A 16,819-nucleotide genomic window follows, 5' to 3' on the forward strand; every position below is an offset into this window, starting at 1 on the left:
TATAGATAAGGAAATTATAGACAATGCAAACATTTGATTTAACAAAAATCAGCTTATTCTGAACAAAACTAAAAATAAAATTATTTTCTTTCAAATGAAGCGCACCAATATACAAGAGTCTGATTTTATTCTTACAGAAGATACCCATTTTTTACATATTGTTCAGATCTATAGAAGAATATTTAGATTTAAAACTTATCAGGTATGGAATGGTAATATACGGAAGGTACGAATGAATTACATAAAATATGTCTAGTTCAAAAAAGAGCCCTACGCATTATGCTAGGCATGAAAATTAGCGAATCATGTAGAAATAAATTTAAAGAGAATAACATAGGTACAGTGACAGCTATTTTACTTCAAGAGTGCACTTTTATTTTCCTTTAAAAATAAATACCTATTTGACATTGATAAGCCACAGATATTATATAACACCAGGCATTCTGATAATAATTATCCAATCCACAGGCTTAAATTAACAGAGTTAGGACCATATTATTTGTTGTTAATTATTTAATAATCTCAAAATAAAACACTAAATCACCACAAAACACTTTTACTTTTACACTGGTTTACACTAGTTTTTAATCATCTGCTGATGATGCTAACATGGTTAGCGAAACGCACGTTCAGTGTAAAAGTAAAAGTGTTTTACACCAATTGGTGTTTTATTTTGCTGTGTAACACCAATGGTTCCAACTGTAATATTTAATAACCTACCTGATTATATGAAACAAATAGATAACGCGCCTTTTAATAATCACTTATATAAATTTTTAACAAATTTGGATTTATTAGAAGACACATACGACACACGGAATAGTTAACGATTAGATTTTTATTAAATTTAAGTTTAGTCAAGTTTAGCAGTTAGAGCTAATTTAAAAATATTTTTTGTTAAGATACAGAGTGTCCAACAGTAAAAATATTAGATGAGCTTAAATGGAACACCTTGTATATTATTCTATTTTTAGATTCTGTCGGCAGTCAGTGCTGTACTTGATTGTTTATCACACTTAGTCCAGCTGTTTTGAATATTCAATTTTATGAAATTGCAGTAAAAAAATTAAGGCTTTATTTCTCCAAGGGTATCAAAGTTTTTAATACTAAATATTTACTGAAGATTATTTATTGATCAGATATTGTGTTGCAATAATAAAAATTTTACTACCTTATACAGAGTGTCCAAAAATTTATATTAAATAATTACTAGCTGTAAACGGCAATAACTTGTTTAATTTAAATGAAACACCCTATATATTTTACGTGAATCAGATGCACAATGTAATTGTCTATCAAATTGTATTGTTCCATTTTTTACCCATCTCTTCAAGTTTTCATAGAAAATGCATTTTCTTATAATTTAGACCTCATTTATCACTATACCCATGGAATATTGACATTTTAGCTTATTTTTAAAGATGTAACAAATTTTCAAAGGGTACAGATACTAATATTGTCGATATAGTTCGCTTATTTAATTAAAAAATAAAAAAAACTGTTTAAATAGTTTTTGTTAAAGAGGACCAATTAATATGATCCCAGTATTCAAACTACATTAATTGACTTTTTACGTTGTAGTAATAATTACTCCAAATACTAAAAAACTGAATTTTGTGTGTGTATTAGACAGTGTGGTAAAAAGTAACACCTTATAAATTTTATTTCATTTATTGACGAATGCTTATTTATAAAAACAGAGACATTCATTTTCATAACTTATTTTAAATTATTATATTGATTTCTGAGCCAAATCCACATTTATTTAGAATAATTTATTAATTAAAACAATTTAAAAGTATGTAATTAACTAATTTTTGGTGTTTTTGGTAGGAAATAATGGTGGTATATTTAATTGGTATACTCTTTTACAATGATTTAAATAGTTTTTTTGTATGCCAATGGGCTTGCAAAATTTACCACCTGTACCTTTTGTACATAATGTGATGCTATAAAAAATCTGAAATGTCAATATTCCATGGGTATAGTGATAAATGAGGTCTAAATTATAAGAAAATGCATTTTCTACGAAAACTTGAAGAGGTGGGTAAAAAATGGTCTAATACAATTTGATAGACAATTACATTGTGCATCTGATTCATGTAAAATATATAGGGTGTTCTATTTAAATTAATCAAGTTATTGCCGTTTAAAGCTAGTAATTATTTAATATAAATTTTTGGACACTCTGTATAAGATAGTAAATTTTTTATTATTGCAACACAATATCTGATCAATAAATAATCTTTAGTAAATATTTAGTATTAAAAACTTTGATACCCTGGGAGAAATAGAACCTTAAAATGTTTGCTGCAATTTCATAAAATTGAAAATATTTCAAAAACGGTAAGGTTTAAGTGTGATAAACCTTAATCAAATTTACCTTTATTTCAATCGTAGAATCTAAAAATAGAATAATATACAGGGTGTTTCATTTAAAAAAATACAACTATAATATTTTTTACTTATTTGGGACACTCTGTATCTTGTAAAAATATTTTTAAATTGTAGCTCTAATAGACCTTCAACGAACCCAAAACTTACAATTTGTAAAAATCTAATCGTTTAGCTACAATACTCCGTGTCGTATGTGGTGAACAACCCTGTATAATTTAAAGGATTGTGATTTAAATGATGATAAAACTAGGTTAAGTTATTTTTGTTTTTTTTGGCTCTGTTTCGTTTTATGCTATTTTTAACATACTTTTGAAATAAAGATTATTTATTTATTTATTAGTTTGATATCTGTGTGTTTAAAGTTGTGAGTAGTTGTAATTAATAATGCAAAAACATCATTATGACAGTAAAACTCAGTTAGGGGCCATAGGGATGATAAAGGCGGATGGAAATATAAGAGTGTAAGGGCCGCAGTAAACTCAACCACAAGTACCATTGGTCATTTGTGACAACATTACAGAGAGACCGGTGAAGTGAGGAAAACACATCTTGGAGCTCTTGGCTCTTGGCTCTATTTACATAATTAAATAATTAATCAGGACAGAATAGAAACACAGTTGTCACTGCCGGTCCCAAGCCCAGATAAAGGAGGAGGGTTCTTAGGTAAGGCTAGCAACCTGCCTAAGGTAAAACACTCACATGCTCAAAGCACCGGTAATACAGCCTCGGAACCAGGATGATTTCACAGATAACGACCCACGCGCGAAAAGGGACAAGGAACAAACTTTATATGAAGAAGTAACAAATAAGAATTGCATGCTGGAATATAAAAACACTTTATTCGAAAGACCATGAACTAATTCCCGAACTCAACGAACATAAAATAGACATATGTGCACTTTCCGAAACAAAAAAGAAAGGTAAAGGAACAACAAAACTAAATAACTACATTTTAATATACCAGGCGTACCAAAGACCAAAGAGCAACATCAGGCGTTGGAGTAGCGGTAAATGAATATGAACAGAATATAGAAAGCATAGAATACGTGTGCGACAGAATCCTGAGAGTAAAGATTATGTTTGACCAACCCATTCACATTATATCAGTGTACGCACCCGACATTAATAAACCTGAAGAAAATCTACAGTCAGCGATAGACAAAATACCAAGACATGAAAAGATAATTCTGTTAGGGGATTTAAACGCAAGAATTGGAAACGAGGTAGTGGATGGAATAAAACAAAAATATAACGAGAATATAACTAATAGAAATGGCGAAATTTTGACCGAATTCTGTGGACAGAACGAACTGAGAATAAACAACACATATTTTCCCCATAAAGAACAACACAAATACACCTTCTATGACAATAGAAACAATAAATCAATAATCGATTATATCACCAATCGAAGTTTCTTACCTCAACAAATAATAGACATAAGAGTCTTATCCTCAGCCAACATTGGAACAGATCACAAACTTGTGCTAGGAAAGATACGAATAGGTGTGCCGCTATCCAAAAAAAAACCATCGATAAAAACTGAAAAATTCAATATAGAATCCCTCAACCACGAAAGCACTAAAGAACTTTATTCAAATAGATGCCAAACACATGTCACTCTTAACCCCATAGCACAGTTTGATACTCCTAACACAGCTTGGAACAAACTGAAAGAAAACATCTGCAAAGGTGCTAAAGAAGCTTTAGGAACACGTACTGTATTACATAATAGAAGACCGAACATTAAACCTTGGTTTACATTAGAAATCAAAAATATTACAAGGGAAAAGAAGGAAAAATACTTACAATATAAGAAATCTCCAACACCGGAGAACCGAAATATCTATACCGAAATAAGAAACAGGACTAATAATAGAGTGCGAGAAATTAGAGAAGAATATTGGCAGCGATTTAGTAGCGCAATGAAGGCGGATATGTACGGAGCACAAAAACGTATTTGGAAGATGTTGAGGGGTTTGAAAGAGAAACAAATGAAACAATACAACTAAGAACAATTGCAGAAGATACGTGGGAAAAATATTTCAGAGACTTATACAATTTGTGCTTATACGCAGAAATAGATGAACCAATGGAAGCACAAGAGACAAGCCAAAGAGATAATATAGAAGATCATGCGCAAATCACTTACAAGCAGGTAGAAGAGACAATAAGGTAACTTAAAAATAGAAAATCTCCTAATCAAGATAAAATACCAAACGAGCTAATAAAAAACGCAGGCACGGCTATCATAGAGGAATACACAAAAATGTTTAACATTATATTACAACATAAGAAAATACCAGAAGAATGGAAACAAAGTATAACAATACCCATTTTTAAAAGGAATAACATTACTGAGCACCTCGCTAAAACTTCTGACTAAGATCATTGCGGACAAAATCTCCTCAATAGTGCCAATAAACGAGGAACAACAAGGGGGCCGAAGAAACCGATCAACTACCGATGCACTATTCATACTCAGCAACTAGTTGAAAAATCCTTAGAATATAACTCTCCAGCCTATCTATGTTTTATAGATTTAACAAAGGCCTTTGATAGAGTCCAACTAAAAGACATCATCACCATCTTGGAAAGCAGTAATGTCTCGAAAAAAACTCACAGAACTTATCAAGGACTTAAACACAAACACAACAACCCAAATAAGAACAAACTTTACCTTAACGCAGCATCTTCGAAATACAACTGGTATTCGCCAAGGCGAGAGTTCAAAAATTTGCCTCAGCCCTCTGTTATTCAACACAATCATGGATCAAGTAATAAAAACCGTCAAGAATACTGGACTAGGATATCGAATTGGAATGCATAAAGTTAACATATTATGCTATGCCGATGACGCAGTACTTATTGCAGAGTCAGAGGACGACCTCCAAAGAATGCTACAAGCTTTTAACAGACAGGCAGAAAAACTTAACATGCAAATTTCCACAAATAAGACCAAATGCATGACCATTACAAAGGAGCCTATTCTACGGTGCAAATTGGTAATAAAAAACAAAACTATTGATCAGATAATGTAATTCGAATACCTCGGATGCAAAATTACAAGCTCAGGATTCCTGGAAGAAGAAGTAAGGAAACAAGCCAATAAAGCTGCCGCAATATCAGGACATCTTAAATTCCATCTAGATTGGAAAAACAAACATTTGAGTACAGAATGTAAGTCAAGAATATACAAAACCTGCATACGATCAGTGATGACATATGGTGCGGAAACCAGAGCTGAAACATCAGTAATAAAAAGAATCCTACGAACTACTGCAATGAAGACCTTAAGAATGATAACTGGATACACATTGAGGGACAGACAGAGAAATGTAGACATAAGAGAAAAGTGCCAAACAAACGACGTTGTCAGATGGATAAAGGCAGGGAAGAAGAGAATGTCCAGTATGTCAATAGAATGGGCCCCGACAATGGGCTATATTACCCGTGCAACAACGTACCCCTATGGCAAGACTCTACTGGACACCACCTAAACGTTGGTGCAAGACAGTTAAGGTCAACCCTGCAAGAAGTTGTTTTTAGACTAGAGGAAACTGTGGAACTAAACAGGGCACAAAGAAGAAGAAGAAGAAGAAGAAACAAGAAGTGAAAAATACTTATTTATAATACAGGAGAAATAAGTGATATTTTAATAATGCAGGCTTATTTTTCTTAGTACATCTGCTCTCGGAGGGTGGGAATGAGACACAAAAAGTTTAGAAAAAGAGAAATAAGAAGATAGAAAATAGAGAAACAAAAATGATAACAAAACATAGAAAGTGCAAAAACTAAGAAATAAAAAGTTCGATAAAAATATTTTGTGGTGACATTGGTGAAATTGACAAAAATGAAAAGATTGTGGTAAAGATGTTATTATTATCAGGTTTGTTGTTTATTTAAAAGCCTTCTACCTGAGTTAAATCGTCGTCCATTACCGCGTAAGAGACGATCCGCCTGTGCTAAATACCGAAACGCACGTCTATGGGAATTTTCACTGGGGCAATGACCGGCACATATTTACAATCTGTTTGTTTTAGTTACGTAGGACGTCTGAGAATGTACAGGGTGTTCCACGAATGCTTTAAAATTAATATATTATATCTTCGTAGTTATACCCATGGGCATAGCTACAGTTTGGCAGAGTGACCCAGTTGCCCCATCCTATAGCTTTTTAATTCTAAGGTTTAAATTTAAGCGTTAACATTATTAGGCATTTGCATAAAAGTGTGTATTTTGGGTGGTGGTGTTCCACTACATATAAAAAGTAAAAAAAAACATAAAATTATAAAGGTATATTGATGCATTGATATATGTGGAATGTATAAATAAATGAACTGCACTTGTATAATATAACAACTATATTAATTCAAAGAATAATACTAAATTTAAGTGAACAGCAAATAAAAACGTTCTGGTTGCACCAAGGAACAAAAGCAAAGTGAAAAGTAATTTTTACCCGTCTCGCACCTCGGACGGTTTAGGTATTGGTAAGCGCCGTTGCTAATTTCTATTCGAACGGACATGAATTCATGGAATAAACCAAACTTAAAAATACATTGATTTACATTTTACATACGGGCTAACATGCCGCCCGCCTTGAAATAACATATTTCAACAAACAAAAAAATATTACTGAATAATATATACAAAAAAAATAAAATAAACTAAAATAAAAATAAGTCATTGAGAAGGCAAAACACACAGTTTAGTGATAGCACGTTTGTACACCGCACCATCGGCACATCGCACATTAACCACACGGATTACGCCGTCTGGACCAGGGTGGAGCTGGATGATTCTCCCAGTTTTCCATCTATTCACTGGAACATTTTCCTCCTTAATGACTACTAAACTGCCAATTTTTAGTAGGTCTGAGGACGACTTTTTCCATTTTAGACGGGACTGCAACTCGGAGATGTACTCTATATTCCATCGCTTCCAGGAATGTTGGACCATGGCTTGTAGATGTTCGTACTTTTTAAGTCGTGCTTCCGGGATTGAAGTATGGTCTGCTTCTGGAAGTGCTGTTAATGGTCTTCCCACCAAGAAGTGACCTGGACTCAGTCCAGCGGCGTAGGATCTTGAGGGTCCGATGAGAGAGAACCCCTTCAATTTGAACTAATACTGTGCAAAGGTCTTCATAAGTAAGAGCCGAATCACCTATAACGCGTTTCAGATGGTATTTGATGCTCTTGACCCCAGCTTCCCACAAACCTCCAAAATTAGGCGCTATAGGCGGATTAAAATGCCAAGATATCCCTTCAGCTAACAAAGTTGAGGATATTTCATCAGTACTGGATTTTAATTTGTTAAAAAGTATGGCGTTAGCCCCGACAAAATTAGTACCATTGTCTGAGTAAATGTGTCCTCGCTTACCTCGCCTTGCAATAAACCGTTTTAGTGCAGCAATAAAAGATGTTGTCATGTCGGTAACGACATCTAAATGTACACATTTAGTGCTCATACAGATAAATATTGCGATATAAGATTTTAACATTTTTGGATTTCGCGTTTTGCGATCTCGTATAGATATTGGCCCAGCATAATCAATGCCAGTATAGGCAAAAACAGGTTGAAACGATGTAACACGACATTCCGGCAAATTTCCCATTTGATAAAATTGTGCTACTGGTTTTACCCTGAAACACACTACGCAACTTCTTACTATGGTTCTACAGATACTACGACCTGCAATAGGCCAAAATCTTTGTCTAATTGAATATAATAACTGCTGTTGACCACAATGTAATAATTTTAAATGTTCGTGTCTAAGAATTAATTTGGTTAAAGGGTGTTTATTATGCAGAATGATCGGATGTTTCGGTTTGCCTTTTGTTTTCGTCCTCCTACTCTGAGTATACCAACTTCATCTACATATGGATTTAAACATAAAATATTAGCAGAATTTGACACATTTTTTCCTTTTAATAAAGTATTAAGTTCTTTAGGAAAAGACTGCCCTTGGGCTATTCTTAGAAGACCTATAAACGCATTTTCAAGTTCTTCAGGTTGAATTGGACCAGAGATGACACACTTTGACTTGAGGCGCCAGAAAAATCGATAGCATAAAGCTATAACTCTTTGGTATTTTAGTAGAGACGAATATCGACAGAAATCAAACTGATATTCTTCGCTTGCCAAAGCTGCGTGAGTCACCAGCTTTTGTTCAGGAATGTCGCTAGGAAAATCAACAATTAGCGATCTTCATACCACATACTGCTATTGAGTTTTCCCGTATATCTTATTGCGTGGCGCTCAAAGAATGTTGGTTAGCCGAGTCTGCCACTTCGCAATACCAGCATGTAGGAGAGAGGAGAGTCAGCCTTAAGATAAAGCATCTAGCTCATTTTCCGGCTCAGAATTAGATTTAGAGTTAGTAATTCGCATTTTAATTGGAGGACACAGTCATATTTATTTCAAACCAATAATCAACGAGAATATTCCTATAATTTAATAAAATTACTGTAAATCACTATAAATAATGAATTGTTTGTAAATGAACTGTAATTTCTGTATTATTAATCCGGTAAATGATGGAGATAAACAATTGTGATTGATTAAAACTTTATTTTAATATGAAACTTTTGTTAACAACATTCTGAGAATAATGAAGTGAATAATGAGAAGACAAATGACATCTGTATAAAAAAGACAGCGATTTAGAGTGACAATTTGGTTATGTAACATTTAAAGTGACAATTTTGATTATGCAAAAGAAATACATATTAATAAATCCCCAACATGAATAATGAATAAAACATTTAAATAAAAAACAGACCACAGGCTATACAACACAAATTGTTGGTTAGTAGCAGCACAGATTAGGTATCCTATAAGTATACAGATAAAAATCTTGTCCCTAATTCGTGGTACGAAAATTGTTTTTTATGACGATGTGCAAACGAGTCAAATTTCTGTGCGCAAAAATAAACTCGCGTAAAATAACAATAAACAGCGTAATAGAGAGATATCGCTAAACCGAATAGCGTGCATGGACGTTAATAAGGCCAGGTGTTATTTCCTTTATGTGAGGTGGTATTAACTCTCATCATTTATAGTTATCGGATCGGAAAGAATTCTGATCGCGTCGCGTCCGCTGTTTAAACTTAACCTAACTTTGAATTTAAAACTTTGAAATTATTTTGTTTACTAGGTATTTTAAAACTAAAGGGCTAAAGTGCTTATTTCCAGTGCTTTATTGTTCAAAGTCTGCCAGTGGGTTTAGGGCAATAAGCAACAAATTCTCTTAGAAGGGCTAAGTCGTCATCTGCTGTAAACCTAAGACTCTTTATAGGTTCTTTAGTATTGGAAGAGGTGGAATCCATATTTTGGGCCATATTTATTTAATTAAAAATAATCCCAGCTACTTAAATATCAAATTACCTAATAAAACTAAAGCAATGATTCAAAACAATTCAAACATAACCTAAAATAAAAGATCTCGCCGGCCGGCTCCGGTTGTCAAATACCCGCACATGCCCATTTAAGCAATTTTTAAACGTTATCAGAAGTTATTTAGAAAGAGCGCTTGGTGTAATTGATCCGCAAATTACGTCAGGCGGTAACGTTATTAGCGGGTGTTGCGTTAAAAATTGACTCGCGCATATCGTAACCATGATAAGGTACGCGTAAATACTGGATGACGCTATTCGGTTTTCCGATATCTCTCTAATAACTGTGCCGGTCAGGCGCTGTGCACAATTTTAGAGGCCATAAGTGGGCGTGCTATGTGCGCAAACTAGTCACCTAACTAGTGCCCTATACCGAAAATTGGAACCACGAAAAACAATAAAGAAAAAACAAAGATTATAATCTGTATAATCTGTGGTAGCAGTTAGTAGTGGTCAGAGATATAGATGTAGAGAATTATCCTTTTTTACTAAAAATAAAAAAACCGTATAAAATTATAAAGCTAGAATAGTATACGGTTTTATATTAACTCTATTTTTCTAAGTTTTTAAAAAGCATTCATAAAAATATATATATCCTTCAAATCCTTCAATTTAATAGCTGATTTTAAATTTTTTAATTATTATTTATTTATTAACTTAGTAAAAAGTAAATTTAAAGAAGAGACATTACAATAAAAACCATATCTACTATAACCATATAAAAATAAATACTGAAATTCGGCAACGAAATCAGCGCTATTTTTCAGGCCACTCTGTGCGTTAATAGGTTATTTATTATGTAGCGTCTGTGTGTATATGTATATCGTTAGTCGTACAAGCCGAAGATGCCGTTATACTTAAATAGTTGTAAAATCTAATACGCCGGCCACATTACCATAACAACATTATTTAGTGTGGTACTTTAGAATATCGATTCTTCAGACTGGTACCGACAACAACACGTCTGCGGCTAGAAGACAGTAGAATATATAATTTAAGCACTTTTAATGAGCCTTTTTTACTTACAAAAACAAGAATTTGCGTTTTTTAATTAAAAATTTGCGGATTTTATGTCTTACTGGGTGTTTAGTGTTTATATTTACTAGGTGGTCGTTTTTTAAGATTATTTTAATTTAGAAAGCTTTCTCTCAACATAAAGCTGATTTTTATCGCATGTTTTGTTCGATATTTCACGTTGATTGTTCTCGGTTGTAAGTTCTGAGAAATGTTTCCGAGTGTCTTAGATCGATGGAGGATTCCCATTCCAGGTTACGGATGGAGTCTTCCAGAAACTTGAGTTCCGCTTTAAGATGGTTTCCACTTGGGAAGCAGAACGGTTCTGGTCCATTTAGTGGAGGTTTATTCGGTCCTTTTCTAGCTAGACTGTTTGCTTTTTCATTGCCTTCTATTCCTTGATGGACTGGCACCTAGAGTGGGATGGGACTAGGAGAGGATTTTATTATCTTTGCTTAATTTGTTTAGCTCCTCTAGGCAGTTGATCGCTTTTATTGCTGCTTTACTATCGGATAAGATAAATACATCGAAAAAAGCTGTAATATATCTATTTCTATTAATTTTTTTTGTAAATTTATTTAAAATGACAGTTTTATTCTAAAACTTGATTATCCCTTCAGCTCTCTAGACGGTTTTCCGTCTTAACTTAGTGATATGTCGGTATTTGAGTAACGCGATTTTGGAGCTGTATTTTTTTGTAACGTCGTGTCGCACTCCACAACGAATCATGAACCTGTTACTGAAGAACGACGATCAAAATGACGACAATATTATATATTATTTATAATTTGCAAAAAAATTATTTATAATCGCTCTTGAAGTTAGTTTAAACCGTAGTAACTGCATAGCGACGTGTTTAGCTCCAGCCGTCGCGATTTTGTTGGTCGCCAACAGTAGTAACTGGCACTGGTATGTAAGTAGCGTCGGCGTCGCGCGTGTTCGCTCCAGCCTTGGCGCTCCTAGAGCCGTAGTTCCGCCTATCGCGAACAGAAGTAACTGGTAACTGCTGTAACTAATTATGGACGCTCGACCTCGACCTCGGCGGCGACGTAACTTCGCTCCAGCTGTCGCGCTCTTAGAGCCGTAGTTCCGTCTGTCGCGAACAGAAGTAATTGGTCCCTGTGTGTGTTGACAGTGTTGCCATATTATATGTAATATCTGTAATAGATTTGACGAAAATATTTCTGGATGAAAAATCCGCATTTATGTATTGAAAATTTATTCGTGTCAAACATAGAATAAACAACAAAAATAAAAATTCTTTTACAGGTACTGAATAATTCGTATGATCAAAAAAAGTCGTTTCGTTGACTTGGATATGACATTTACCATAATACTATATGTTTGCATATAAAATAACAGTGATCTTCATTTCCAAGTAAACTCTGACGCCGTTCTTTATTTAATCATATAATATTATATTAAATCCGTATTATTAACGTACTGTAACGAAAATCCGTAAATCTACGGATTGATCAGTAGTTCTGGCAACACTGTCTCCGGCAACCACTCACTCTGTTGACTAAAAGCAGAACTACGGTACAGTATTCTTTATCCGCTGCGCTGTAAACGACGATCAGCGCACAGCGGCGCAGATCTCAACCAGCTAAACTAAATCTCGGACAGGCTGATGGTAACACCAGCTACATCTCGGACAGGTTTTGTGCCACGAAATCGCCCATAAGGTTGCGCATCTTCTTATTTCTTCAGCCAACGATATCACTATTAAATCATTGTTTACTACATTCAAAGAAAAATAATACATGTTACATACACTAAACTTTCAATTAATGTTGGTATAGCACCATATAAAATATTAGTAAAATAAGATAATATTAATTTTAATATATATAGTTTTGAAATCTTTTACCTCTGTAATCGTTGATGGCGACAACTAAAGTTAATGTTGATCCTAATGGTACAATGCCACTCACAGGGGGTGCCCATGGACCTTTCCCATGTTGGATCTCCATCCAGCAGTCTACATTATCACCTGAAATAGAAAAAAAAAAATATTAGATATTATCATACAGAACCCGCACAGTTATCGAACAGAATAAACCCGCGAAGAAAAATTTACATTATCTTATACAGCGTAATTTATATGGTGTAGCCAATATCGCAACATTCAAAATGCAATATCTCAATTTTTTTAAATGCCACACCCTGTATATTATTTAGAGTTATTAAGTGAACATTTTTTTATATTTAAAGTGACTAATATGATTTTTGTCTAGAATTTTACCGTTAAAAACCCAATATTTATGTAATATACTCCAGCGAATATCTGCAAAACCGCTAAAAATTTAAGAACACTTTGAATACAAAAAAATGTTCTTTTTTTATTCTATTACTACAGTTTTCAATCACTTTTTGGATATAGTGTTGTCAACCAAAGTTTTAGTAAAATAAGAAATAAAATGGCAAAATTGCATAGCGCTTCAAATAAAAATAGTGTACTACATGCAAAATTTTATGCTGAATAGAATTATCTACAGAAAAATGAGGAGTTCAATTAAAAAAAACTTAATAACTTTTTTTGTAACACCCTGTATACAACAAAATATTTTCAGTATATGTCTATATATACTAAAAATATTTTTTATAAACTATGCAACATCTGTATAAAACTTTTTTTCATATCTTCGACAACAAAGACGATATTGGACTACCTCGCACTAATGGGCCACCCTGTATACAGGGTTGTTCACCACATACGACACGGAGCATTGCAGCTAAACGATTAGATTTTTACAAATTGTAAGTTTTGGGTTCGTTGAAGGACTATTAGAGCCACAATTTAAAAATATTTTTACAAGATACATAGTGTCCCAAATAAATAAAAAATATCAAAATTGTATTTTTTTAAATGGAACACCCTGTATATTATTGCATTTTTAGTTTCTACGATTAAAATAAAGGTAAATTTGATTAAGGTTTATTACACTTAAACCTTACCGTTTTTGAAATATTTTCAATTTTGTGAAATTGCAGTATAAATTTTAAGGCTGCATTTCTCCGAGGGTATCAAAGTTTTTAATACTAAATATTTACTGAAGTTTATTTATTGATCAGTTATTGTGTTGCAATAATAAACATTATACTACCTTATAGAGAGTGTCTAAAAATTTATTTTAAATAATTACTAGCTTTAAATGGCAATAACTTGTTTAATTTAAATGGAACACCCTGTATATTTCATGAGAGTCAGATGCACAATTTAATTGTCTATCAAATTGTATTATATCACTTTTTACCTATCCCTTCAAGTTTTCGTAGAAAATGCATTTTCTCATAATTTAGACCTTATTTATCAATATACCCATGGAATATTGACATTTTATATTGTTTTTAAATCAACAAATGTACAAAATGTTCAGGCTAGTAATATTATCGTTTTTAGAAAAACGATAATATTACTAGCTCATTTGTATGCAAAAAGAAAACTATTTATATCTTTATAAAAGAGTATACCATTAATAAAATATACCACCAGTATTTCCGCCCAAATACTAATTAATTACATACTTAATTGTGTTCATTAATAAATTGTTCTAAATAAATATGGATTTGAATCATCAGCATTTTATTGTAGCATACCTTTTACATGCTCTGTTCCAAATTGTCACGAGAATTATAGAGGGGGTCCCAAGGTTTCTGCTTTTTTATTCCCCAAAAATGACGAGCTTCGTAAAAAATGATTGACAGCTATTAAAAAGAGATACTTCAATTCTACTAGTAGTTCGGTAAGAAGTACGTTAAATATGCTCCAAAAGGCCAAACGCCAAAGGCCAAAGCTCCTGTTACCCTAGTGAGGATGTAGTTGTGGCTACTGCTTACACTTTACCTCACAAGATATTGACAACATTCACATTTGAAATATAAATGGCCTGATGTAAGTCTTTTTCAGGTCACAATAGACCCTCACATGTCAGAATGTATTATTAACCATCTTGTTCAGAATATCCAATATTTTTTTTTTTATAAAAAGGTATTTAGTTTTTTTCTATATAAAATCTTGAAACATATTATATTTTTTTTAGTTATCCTCACCTATTATTATAGTTTAAATTTATTCTCATTTGTGTAATGTGCTGCAAAAACATAGGAAAAATATTCCATATTTAACCCAAGCCAGTGTAGTTTACACCAAGAGTATTTACCAAGGCTTTACTAAGACAAGTAACTTCCTATATTGTCCATAATAGTATATATCAAACGTGCAGTAAATTCTAAACTATGGTAGGTAAGTGTTTGCAATTGAATATTTAGTTTATATTGTTATTTTCTGTCATATATTTCTGGTTATTTTTCCGATGATTTTGAACACCCTATATGCTACCTCAAGTTTGAATATTTTACAATTAGTACACTACCTACTTATTTTCTGAGAAATCAGACCTTTTATAAAAAGTAACTAATGTTTTCATAAAAGTAATAATACAAAAAATTCCATACTTATGTGGAGAGCTTTAAACTCCTGTATATTAAAAATTAGTGAAATATTACGTAATCTAACCCGACATTTGTGTGAAAAATGTCTATTTGGAAATAAAACAGGTTTTAAAATACGCGACAACAAAGCACTCTATCTCCGCCATATTGGAAAAGGTTGAATTGCCTGTGGAGGTGGTGGCGGTTAGCAGCGTCAGCATGGTGGCCCGGCCGTGTTGCCGCTTTTCAGCATGTGACGTATTAAAAATAAAGTGGGATTTTATTCGAGCTTTTTGTTTTTATTTATTTTCATAAGAACGACTTCAAATTTTTCGAAAGTGAGATAGCAGAAATTCTAGAATTAATCGCTTTATTCCATTATGCTAATTCCAAAATATAGTGAAACACGCCCATTGGCAAATGAGTAATGACATCGATGGTGTGAGACGTGATATCCCCCAAACCTACAGCAATACTAAAAGAAATCTTTCCGTCAACTGGACTGGACCAACAAAGAATTAAAATAGATGGAGAATATCTAACCATCTAAAATTACCCTGTAGTCCTGAGAAACTAAGCACCAATTATCGAGCTAAATACAGCCAGCAATAATATTGCTTCGCCTCTTTACCACTTTCTGAGTTTCCATTTGAATTTAGACAGTAGTATTTACAAAAATAACTTCTTTACTTTTGTAGATTTCCCTTTCAGTGGCGAAATGCACGGGCTTATTTCAAGCAAAATTGATCTAATATAAAACGCGTTGTGTCAAACAGCCGATTGATTGCTCTAAATATTTACTTGAAATAAATCATTCTAATAAAGAGCTAGCAATCCGATGATGTGAATCGATCAAAAGATTATTACCTCTGAAATCCAGTTGAATGACATCAAGGTCAGCGATGACCATGGGTGGCTTGACGCGGTTTTTTCATAATCGTTGAACCACTGCAGCGGAGTCTTTTGGCCTCGTCCCACACCTGTAACATTACGTAAAAAACAATAGTTGATAAAAAAATAATAAAGATGTAGATAGATATCGGAACAGAAAAAAACTAGTATTATAAAATATTAATATTATTCTAAGCAGAATTTAAAATATACAGAGTGGTTCGGTATTTTGTTCCGGGATTTTACCAATCGATAACGAAAATGTTAATTTTGATGAACTAAATATATTTTTGAACTTTGTTTTACATTTATTTTGTACAAAGCAATCAAAGAATAATCTGAACAAAGTCTTAATTTCTCTGTCCGAAGAGCCAGGAAAGAATTTGACAGAAAATATAATTTACGTATGAATTAAAATAACAGACATAACTGTCACTATCATGGGTCCTCTCATTGAACCGGCTATTAAATGGCCTTTTTTTAATAAATGTATTGATGGGGTGTTCCTACGTCCGTATTGTTAAAGTGTCCCGGGGGGTACAGCCAGTGGCGGACTAAGGGGGGGGGGCGGAAGGGGTGGCTCGCCCCGGGCCCCGTCTTTTAGGGGGCCTCCGAATCTTAATAAGTCATTTTTTATTGAACTGGCAAATAAGGCCAATATGTTCAGTAGTTATAAAGCAGATTGT

The 16,819-nt window shown here is 33.2% G+C and overlaps 1 protein-coding gene across 1 annotated transcript in view; it reads right to left on the reverse strand.

The window, feature by feature from the left end:
* Nucleotides 1-16,231, reverse strand: part of LOC115882866 — a 62,758-nt gene extending 46,527 nt beyond the window's left edge. The window contains 4 exon segments of the mRNA XM_030901113.1: nucleotides 12,679-12,801; nucleotides 16,110-16,163; nucleotides 16,166-16,192; nucleotides 16,195-16,231. Of these exon segments, the coding sequence (XP_030756973.1) occupies nucleotides 12,679-12,801; nucleotides 16,110-16,163; nucleotides 16,166-16,192; nucleotides 16,195-16,231 (241 nt within the window).
* Between the last annotated feature and the right edge of the window lie 588 nt (nucleotides 16,232-16,819).

The sequence above is a fragment of the Sitophilus oryzae genome, unplaced genomic scaffold (genome assembly GCF_002938485.1).
Source record: "Sitophilus oryzae breed Bouriz unplaced genomic scaffold, Soryzae_2.0 scaffold_179_pilon_pilon, whole genome shotgun sequence".
Taxonomy (NCBI): domain Eukaryota; kingdom Metazoa; phylum Arthropoda; class Insecta; order Coleoptera; family Curculionidae; genus Sitophilus; species Sitophilus oryzae.